General features: G+C 26.7%; 1 protein-coding gene across 1 annotated transcript; it reads left to right on the top strand.

The window, feature by feature from the left end:
* Positions 1-5,426: 5,426 nt before the first annotated feature.
* On the top strand, positions 5,427-9,739 carry LOC114378316 (alpha carbonic anhydrase 7-like). The gene is made up of 7 exons (XM_028336887.1): positions 5,427-5,539; positions 6,215-6,417; positions 6,921-7,027; positions 7,127-7,232; positions 7,907-8,080; positions 8,626-8,688; positions 9,501-9,739. Exons 1-7 carry the CDS (start codon positions 5,458-5,460, stop codon positions 9,579-9,581), a joined length of 816 nt encoding a protein of 271 aa, XP_028192688.1. The 5' UTR covers positions 5,427-5,457; the 3' UTR covers positions 9,582-9,739.
* Positions 9,740-10,319: the final 580 nt, after the last annotated feature.

Below are 10,319 nucleotides of genomic sequence, written 5' to 3'. Positions count from 1 at the left end.
GGCATAACCAAGCATAAAAGATAGAATTATACTATTTGTTTTTAAAATATTATACTAAATCAATCCAACTTTGTTTTTAAGAACTATGGTTTTAATTTAATTAATTAAATATTACTAGAAAGTATTTGGTTTTATTGTTGGATTATATTGAATTCTTATAATAGATACATTAGTATAATTATCATAAAATATAGTTTCGAAATATAATAAATCGAAAAAAAATTGTGCCATGGATCAAACTCAAATTATCACAAAAGAAATAAAAAAAACAATAAAGCAGGGTAACCCTGACTAGATTCAATAAAAATAATAATAAAAGAAAATCATAGCATATAGAAATGAGCTGCCAGCGAGGAAATGGGAGGGCCGCACACTTAATATAATAGAAATGGGCTTCCATCGCAGCGGAGGGCTTTCGACCATCTGTGTTTCTCTTTTTTTTTCTTCTTCTTCTTCTTTTTGCTTTCTTGCTCTATCTTGTTTCCATACTTCCAATCTTGATCAAGCTTTTCACATAAAGTAGTGTAAATTTGTTTACACATTTTTTATTTGATTACAATTTATAATGTAGGATAAATTTATTAAATTTTAAAATAATTCAAATGATAATTTATCATTAAATAATAATATAAAATTATTTTAGATGACATTAAACTCTTTCTTATTTACCAATTCAAATTGTTGGCGATTTAACAAACTTATGAAGTTGAAGACAACGGGTGCTGATGAGCATTACTCGGTGATGGCCTGAGCTTTTGCTTTTGGAGCAGAAGGATCCTTAGACATAGTGAAAAACATTCATGAGTAAAATTATAAATTTAATAATAAAAAATGAGTTGATTAGATATGTTAATATATGATATCTAAAAGCTAAAAAAGTTAACATGATTTTGCAACTCTTAACTCAAAAGGCTAAAAAAAAAATATGAAAATTATAATTTGTTATACTAAACTTTTAAAAATTCCCAGGCACGCCCCGATTTGACCGTGCGAACAAATTTTATGGGATCATATATGCAATGTAATGGAACAAATATTTTATATAAAGAAATATTTGCTCGTATGGTTTTAATTTATCTTTCTTCTCAATTTTATTAATTTGTTCATACGTACATGTGTTGTGCCATTGTAGGTTAATCGAGCTAAAGTCCTTGATATATATGATAAAAGTTCAAGTTTTTTTTAGAGAAAATAAAAGTTCAAAAGTTAAAAATAAGAATAAATTATAATAAAAATCTTCTAGAGTTTGATGTAGATCTAGTTTTTTTTACATTTGAGTGAACAATTTATTTAGGAGAAAATTATGTTTAATTTTTTGTGTAAAATATTCTTAGATCAACGACATAACAAGTAAAATTAATTTTTAATCGAATGGTTTAAAGGATACATTAATCTCTAAAAAAAACTTTAATTTGAAATGAATTATAAATTTAATACTTGCGTAGAACACTGAATACGGGTTCACACACTAGTTATGTAACTATTAATGTCTGCATGTTATTGCGATAGTTTTTGCTTAATGTTTTAATTAAACTTGCATCACAAAATGCGTAACATTTAAAAGAAACTTACATTATATTATATTATATTATAAGATTCATTAGGATGAATCCAAATGCAGTGAATAAAATTGTATCAGTGAGTTGCCAGACTGGAATGCTTCTATTTCGATATTCAAAAGATATTGCCCATTAAACACGCATAGCTTAATATTAATTCCCTAATTAATCCTTGCCAATGAATTAGATGACTTACTAGCTTGGGGTAAGCTAATCACATACCATTACCGTCAAGGTAAAGGTGTTGCCGCTGTCTCTCGGCATTAAGAATGGAGGTGAGAATTTTAATCAATGTACACATTGCCGATTCACCATTACACTTGTCAATTTTTCAATACAAATTACTAATTTCAAATATTTATATTTCCTTATCAAACAATTTCCAGTACAGAGTCTTTAATTTGTACACAATTGAAAAAACAATTTTCAAATAAAATCTTAACTTCGTATACAAACACTACAGCATACATGGACTTTTCTACTCAACCTCTTTTATAGGTTTGTGGGCCAAATCACTAAAAAAATCCTTTCTTGAGGGTAAATTAAGAATTGTTAAAAAAAACGCAAGCATTTCTAAACGGTTCAAAAAATAAAGAAATAAGGAAAAGAACAATGAAAAATTAAGAGAAAAACTTGTAACTTATGAATAAATTACACTAAGTCACTAACCTCCTTGAAGTTTCTTAAAAGTATATTTAAATTTCTTACTTAATGTTTACAACAATCTTTCTTATAAAAATACACCATATAATATATTTTAAATAATTAGGCGATGGATATAATATATAAGGAGTGTCAGTATAATATTTTTAAAATAACCAAGGAAGGTTAGTATAAATGCAAAAAAATAATGAAAGGTGTCGAAAAAAAATTGACAAAACCTTAAAAAATAGATAAGTATCCTAACTAATTAAAAATCACAAAACTTGTGTCCAGACTAATTAGTGACTCTAATTATTCGACGAACCAATTGGTGGTTCGAGTAATATTAATATAACTATTATAATTAATATCATACATCACTTATAAAAATATTGCCTAGTAATAAGTAGCACTTAAAAAACTTTTGTCACAGGACACTAGTTATAAAATTGTTGGCTAATCTGCTATTTTTTTTTTTTTTTGTTGGTGCATGGTTAATCTTATATTTAGGTAACAATTATTTTGATATTGTGACTAAAAGAAAGAAAAAACTGCCTATTTTTCTAACAATGATTTTTTTTAACTTAGAGCAACAATTTTTTCCATTGCTCAATTGGAAGTAGTTGGTCGAGATGAGTTAAGTTTGAAGTGTTTTGGAAATTGAAACGATTAAATAAGATTGAGTTGAGTTGGTTTAAGATGAAAAAGAGAAGTTATTTTCCTCAAAAGGCTAAACCAGCACAAATTCGATAATCAATTATATGCTAAGGGCCTAATCGTTATATGTCCGTTATATAAATTAAATAGGCATAATTGATTATAACCATTTGTTGATGTAGATTGCAACTCCTTTCACCTCGTTTTTAAGGTAAAAGTCATTGTGTGGGGTCCACATGTTTTGGCCACTTTCATCCCTCATTTCATTGGTTCCAAATACGATAGGAGCTTTCACACGTTCCATACATGTTGTCCGGTGTAGATTAGGCATGGCAACCAACCCGAATCCGTGACTCACCACGGACTCACCATGACTTTGATAGGAAAAACTTGAGTTGGTCGGAGTCGGGATCGAAATCGGGTTATCCTCGATAGCTAAAGTCGGGTTCAGGGTCGGGGATGAGATTAATAATACCCGTCCAGAACCTGTCCCCAAACCCGTTTCACTAATAATTAATTTACAAAACACATTTAAACATGAAATTATTAGATTAAATTTTATGTTGGCATGTACAATTTAAAAATATGTTATGGTTGTTATTTAAAATTTTATTTTTTATTTTATTAAAAATTATATTTTTTAATAAAAGTTTATAAATATGTCAAGAACGGAACGAGACGGAGAGAAAAATGGGAAATCAGGGGTGGGGTAAGCAAAACCCGTCTTGACCCATCCGATCCGGTTGTCATGCCTAGTGTAGATTCTCACTGATTTGAATTAGTGTTATAGTAAAAGTAAATTATCCTCATGTTACATAAAGACAAGTGAAAAATTACTATATTTTAAACACAAACAAAATAATAATGATCAAAATAAATAAAAAAAAACACAAGGACCATTTTGAAAAAGGGTTTTAAGGGACAAAAGACAAGAGAGAGAGAGGATATTTGTAAATGCCAAAAAAAATATTTAAATATTTAAGACTTTGAATAAAATATATTTTACAAAAATTTATTTATTTATATTTATAATTAATATAAAAATAAACTAATTAACTTTTAATTTTTTTTAATTTTATAATGTGTTCGCCAATTTTGAACCATATCATTAAATTTTATTTTTATTTTTTTACTGAATCACATTATAAAAGTTTTCACATGCGGTGCATGGGTGAATGTATGATCTAAGATAAGGTATGTAATTTATTTAATTCTTGACATAATAATCTTCATCACTTTTATTTCACCATTTAATGTAGTTCTAACTCCATTCTGTTTTCGTCATACAACACCCTCCTAACTTTCACATGTCAATACTATACACTTCGAATCAATTAAATAAAGTGAATTAGGAATTAAATAAAGTCAAAAAAGAACGAGCAAATTGAATATTTAAAAATTGTCTTCGTTAGACTTTAGGTTTATTTTCATGTTTGATTTATACATTTGGATTAGACGTACACCTAGTAATATGTGTGTGTTATAACTGTGTTTCATATTGAATTATTTATTTGAAATTAAGTGTTTGGTGATTTTTAAAGTTTTATGCATAATCTATGAATTTTCATTGTTGTATTATTTAGAATCATATCAACAGGTGCTACTCGTATACTGTAATTTTGAGTAGAATAAAAAATCCATAAAAATATTAAGAAAATTAGAATAAATACTAAAAAAACCAATTCTTAGCGGTTTCATTAAAAGAAACAAAGAAATGTCTATTTCTTTAGCCATTTACTTACAAAGCGGTTAATAAAGAGTTTTTCCATACCATTTTTTTTATATAAAATTGCTAATAAAATCATCTTTTGGAACTTGTTTAATGATGTAATGCAAAATGATTTCTTGAATACAAATATATTCAAACTAATAATAGTTTGTAACTAAATACATATCAAACTAAGATAGGATTCTTAAACAATATTTCAAGTTTAAATTTTAATTTATGAATGAAAATTTAGTCATTATTAGTTAAAGTCAATAAATATTTAACATTAATTATATGGTAAAAAAATAAACTGTATTGTCTTTGTTACACATATAGTGCTTATTAATGTAAAAAAAAAAAGTATTTAACCGCTAAATAATAATGCTATTTTCTTTTTATAAAAAAATTAAATATATTTTTGTTCAATGTAATATATAATATTTTTTGTTTTAGTTCTTATAACAATATTTTTAAAATGATCTCTGTAATTTTTTTCTTTGTCTTTTTGTTTTAGTAATATATCTATCTATTTATTTATTTTAGTTCCTGATATTTGATAGAAATTAAAAACAAATATTCTACATATATCAAGAATAAAAAAAATAATACATTCCTAGGACAAAAAATATATATTAAAAAACAAAAATGTATTTAAACTTTTACAAAATTAACTTAATAAATTGTCTATATATACACAAGGCTGCTTTTAACTTTTAAAAGTCAACTAAAGAATGTTAAAGCATGTTCATGTCCTATATGCTATATATATTTTCACTTAATTTGACTTTTCAAAATTTAACCTCTATAAAGGATAGATACACGAGCCAATATTCCTCACACCTCACTCCATATACAATTACACAAAAGCTTCTAAACCAGCGAGCAAACAAAATGGAACGTGCCATGGCTATCCAACTCTTTGCTTACAGTTTTTTCATAGTGATTGTTTTGCTCTTTCCGCCGGCAATGTGTGGTGAGAAATATGTAAAATATGAGCAACAAGATTACAGTTAGTTAAAAAAGAATTAATCATTTTTTATATGAATTTTTTCTTATACAACATAAAGATTTTTATATTCACACTTTTTTCCTCTTGTTTTGCATGCTAACTTCATATATAAGTAATAATTTGGCAAACAAATTATATAGCGCATTTGGATATAGTTGTGTTAGTTTCATAATCCGAGTTCTTTCCATTTTACAGATGTCTTGTATATTAGGTTTCACATTTCGAATGCAATTTTTTTTCTACATATTTTATTTGATTCTTAGAACTGAATAGTTATAATTTTTATATCTCAAACGTACTTTATCCTTTCTCAATGAATTTTCAAACGTTTGCAAAAGCTTAATATTGTAACTTCTCTTTCTCACTGGTGTGCTGGACAAGAAACAAAACACCAATAAAGTATTAGTGTTTGTAGATTAATTAGCTTTTGAAAAACTATTAGTTTGGAAACATTTTATTGAGAAAAAAATTGAAAGGTTGACAGATTTTTATTTCAATGATAATTTAAACAAGTGTTCACTTTTTTTATAAAAAAAAATGAGTTAACTTTTTTGTGTATTTGAACTAACATTAAAGTAAAAGTTCTTGTTGTTTGTTTTAGTTAAAATCTGTTCATTAATATTTCTTCCTCAAGTGCAGCGGAGTTTAATTATGACCTTTCAAGCCCTAATGGGCCACTTAACTGGGGAAATAATCCCCAGTGGCAGTTGTGTAAAAATGGAAAAAACCAATCCCCTATCAACCTGCAAAAACTTAGTGCTGATGTAGAGTTTATCTCGGGGATTCAAAGGAATTATCAACCCGCCAATGCCACCCTTATTAGTAGCGAACATGACATAATGGTAAGCAAACTAAAGTATTTATGAGCTTAAATTTAATGTTTTTGTGTACCGGACTCAAACTAATTTCTTATGTTCATTGTCATAAGACAATTATCATAAGGACCATGATTGTTGATCTCAAATTCATTGTTTTATCATGAGTTTTAAGTATAATTTAGATTTTCAAATTAAATCAAACGAAAGTATTTCTATCTTTTAATGATTTTAAAATAGTAAATTTTATTCATAATATTAATTAAGACGGGAGGTCCAACATACATGGTGATCTCAATAGCTATTAGAGTTAGTTTCAATAATCAACAAGTTTCATAATATGATTACATGGTGGCACGCATCTATGAACATACTCATCATCGTATTTATAATAATGTATCATATATATATATATATATATATATATGTTAATACACATATAAAAACTTAAGAGTACTTAACTACTACAATCCATATTATTTACTTTTAATTGATTCTAAGTCTTTGATTTGTTTATTTGCACAATACAGGTAAATTGGACTGAGAATGCAGGGCATATTACAATTAACGGAACACAATACCAACTCGCACAAGGTCATTGGCATTCTCCCTCTGAACACAGAATCAACGGCATAAGGTGCTCTATTTTTTGTTCACTTATCACATATACAAAAGAAACCCATTATATATATACACACACATATGTGCATTAAAAATTCCAATACTCAAATTGTAGGTATGATCTAGAGTTACACATGGTGCATATAAGTTCAGCCGGAAGACTTGCAGTGACTGGAGTTCTATATAAGTTTGGGAGGCCAGATGATGAGTTTATATCAAAGGTAAAGCAAGGAGATTTGTGCTGTGCCTTGTTTCTGTTTATTTGTGTAATGAATAATATGATTCACAAATGTTGATACTGTCTGCATATATGTTTGTTAATTTGGAGAAAATTATTTCAACCTCCCTTTCTATTTTACATTTTTTACACAAAATTTATTTTGTTTATAAAAGCTACTTAAATTTCCTCTTGCTTCATAAATATGAAATGTTTAAATTCAAAAATTTTCTTTGAATTTAGTAAAAGGATTATTAAAAAAATATTATAATACAGAATTTAGTAAAATATTAATCATATGAAAATTAATGATTAGTAATTTAAGTTTCCATCTGTTAATTTTATTTTTTTACCATTTAATCCTTAATTGAATTATTTTATTCTATCTGTTAATAGTTGATATAATTAAGTATCTATTAATTTTTATTACAAATTATTTAAAGTAATATTTTTTATTCTGAATATGAAACAACAATTTATTTTCTAATTTGTCCTTTTTATGTTACTCTGATGTTATTCTAAAACTTTTGTTATTTGAGAATTTACAATAATAGAGAATATAACTAAAATGTATTTATAAAATAGGGGGACTTTTGGTGTAATAATATTTAACAACTAGAAAGGGGGGAATTTATTTTTATGTAGTTAAAGTAATTCACTCTTTTGTTGAATTTCTAGATAGAAGATGATTTACAGTTGATGGCCGAAAACCAGACCAGGACAAGAGCACTAGGTATTGTTGACCCAGAGGACGTAGCAGGGATAACAGGCCAGAAGTATTTTAGATATAATGGTTCTCTCACAGTTCCTCCTTGCAGTGAAGATGTTCTTTGGACCGTTTTCATTAAAGAGGTTCGTTTTTTTTTTTTTTTGGATTCAAAATTAACGTCATCCATAATATATATTGTATATATATTATATTTATAAAAGTTTCCATTAATTTAACTTTGACATGCATTTTTAAAAATAAATAAAAATAGAGTTTAAATTTGATACAAAGTTAAAGCTTTAATAGTAATTCATTTTCATTTTTATGTTGTTGAAAATTTATTCTATTACGAATGATTAAACCTGTTTTATGAAGTTATTATTTTATTCGTACCATTACAACTGTGGTTTAAAAGATTTTAAAATAATTATCATTTTAAAATTTTAATATGATGTTAATTTTTTGTCCATCTATTTCTCTTATAATGTTAATAATGAATAACATGCATATATAATCTGAATTAACAATGATATAAAGTTAATTTTATAAAATTATTATTATTTATTTATTTATCTGTGTAAAAAATCTATGAGGATAATTATTTTTGAGACGGAAGGAATATAATTGTAGTTATTATTTTATTATCCTTTTAATATATAGACTCTCACTTATTAACTCTTGTGTTCAGGGTAGAACAGCTTCAAGGGAACAAATCAAGTTGCTTCGAGCAGCCGTTAATGGTGCTGGTGATGTAAGTTATACATCATGCATATTAAACATTTCTCATTACCGAAATCATTTATATTACCACAAGTCCACAGTCAATGCATAAATCACATTATTGTTAAAATCTTAATTTTCAATTGATGGTTTCAATTAAATTTTCATTAAAAAGGTGCAACCTCTCAAAGTCTCAATTATCCATATCTATACATATTAGGATTTAGGAAGTTTTCTGATAAACATATATTTTACTCTATTTAAATATCAACATTATTCGAGTTATCAATTATACTATATTGTTCATCGATACCAAAAAATACTATTTTTTTTCATAACACATTACTATTATTTTGAAATTTGAAGCAGTAAAAAGGGGCAAATGAAGGAAGAGGATTTGACGAAAGTGTTAGGAGATATAATTTTGAAGTTAAATATTGGATTGAAGTTTATCAAAAAGTAATATTGAATCATGGAGGGCTTATAATATAAATAAAAAATAATATTTTTAATTAAAATAACGCATATTTATTAGTTATGAATAAAAAATTTAACAGCCCACGTATATTGCGGGAAAATGGCTACTTTATGATTAAAGTTTGGATTCAATATCACATTTTGTGTTTATGAAAAAAAAGCAGCTAAATATAAATAATGCTATTTTTCATCAGAAACTTATCAAAATTTATTAACTCAGAATCATAATTAGAGTATAACGCTTCTCAAATTATATGATATGGTTTTGTTGGTGCTTTTAATTTTTTTAAGAAACTTTTTACCTAACTGAAACCCTGATTGAACATTATCATATATATTAATCACTTTTCTTTATTGATCTGGCAGGAAACATTTGAGAATGCTAGACCGATACAACCAAGAAACGGTCGCCCGGTGAAACTCTATAAAGATCGCGAAGGAAATTGAAGCACACCGCACACGTTTAAGACAGTTGATAATGCAAAAATCATGAGCTTAAAATAAAAAATTGCTTAGCAACTGCATCAACAGTAATAAAAAATGTCATGTATGTTTTCAGCTTTTGTCTAAATGTCAAGTATGCTCACAAGAGTAATGAATAAATAATTATCATAATAAACTTTTGTCTAAACCATAATTTTGTGCTACTAGTTTGTCTTAGTTTTTTATTTATCTGTGATCTTTATGAAATAAATACTACTATTGGCCATGCCTTGCATGCTTAAGCGAAGGACCTGCAGGTCAATACAGACTACAGAGAGGAGTATATTTCCACACCAGCATGTTAATTAGTTTCATTCCTCTCAACACATGCAACTGTGTTTTTTAAGTCAAATATCAGTATATTTTCACACCAGCTTCTGAATCAAAGTTATGATCCATGAGTGAATTTAACCCTAAACAAACATCTTAATGTTATGTTTGGATGGAGGATTTTTTTAGAAAATTTAAATACACAACATTTTAATTGTCTTAATTTAAATTTTTTGTAGTCACAAAAATGAAATAAAAAATAAAACATAAATCAATAAAATCAAACGAATCTTGTAGCCACAAAAATGAAATCAAAATTAATGAAACATAAACTTGAGAAAAGAAATACATAGAGATGAGAGAGAGAAACCTATCAGTGGGAGAAAGAAAAGATTGTGATGAACAAAGAAGAATCTATTTGTCGATGGAGGC

This window comes from Glycine soja, chromosome 12 (assembly GCF_004193775.1).
Source record: "Glycine soja cultivar W05 chromosome 12, ASM419377v2, whole genome shotgun sequence".
Classification (NCBI taxonomy): domain Eukaryota; kingdom Viridiplantae; phylum Streptophyta; class Magnoliopsida; order Fabales; family Fabaceae; genus Glycine; species Glycine soja.
The sequence above is the reverse complement of the archived record's forward strand: the minus strand, read 5'-3'. Positions and strand labels throughout refer to the sequence as shown.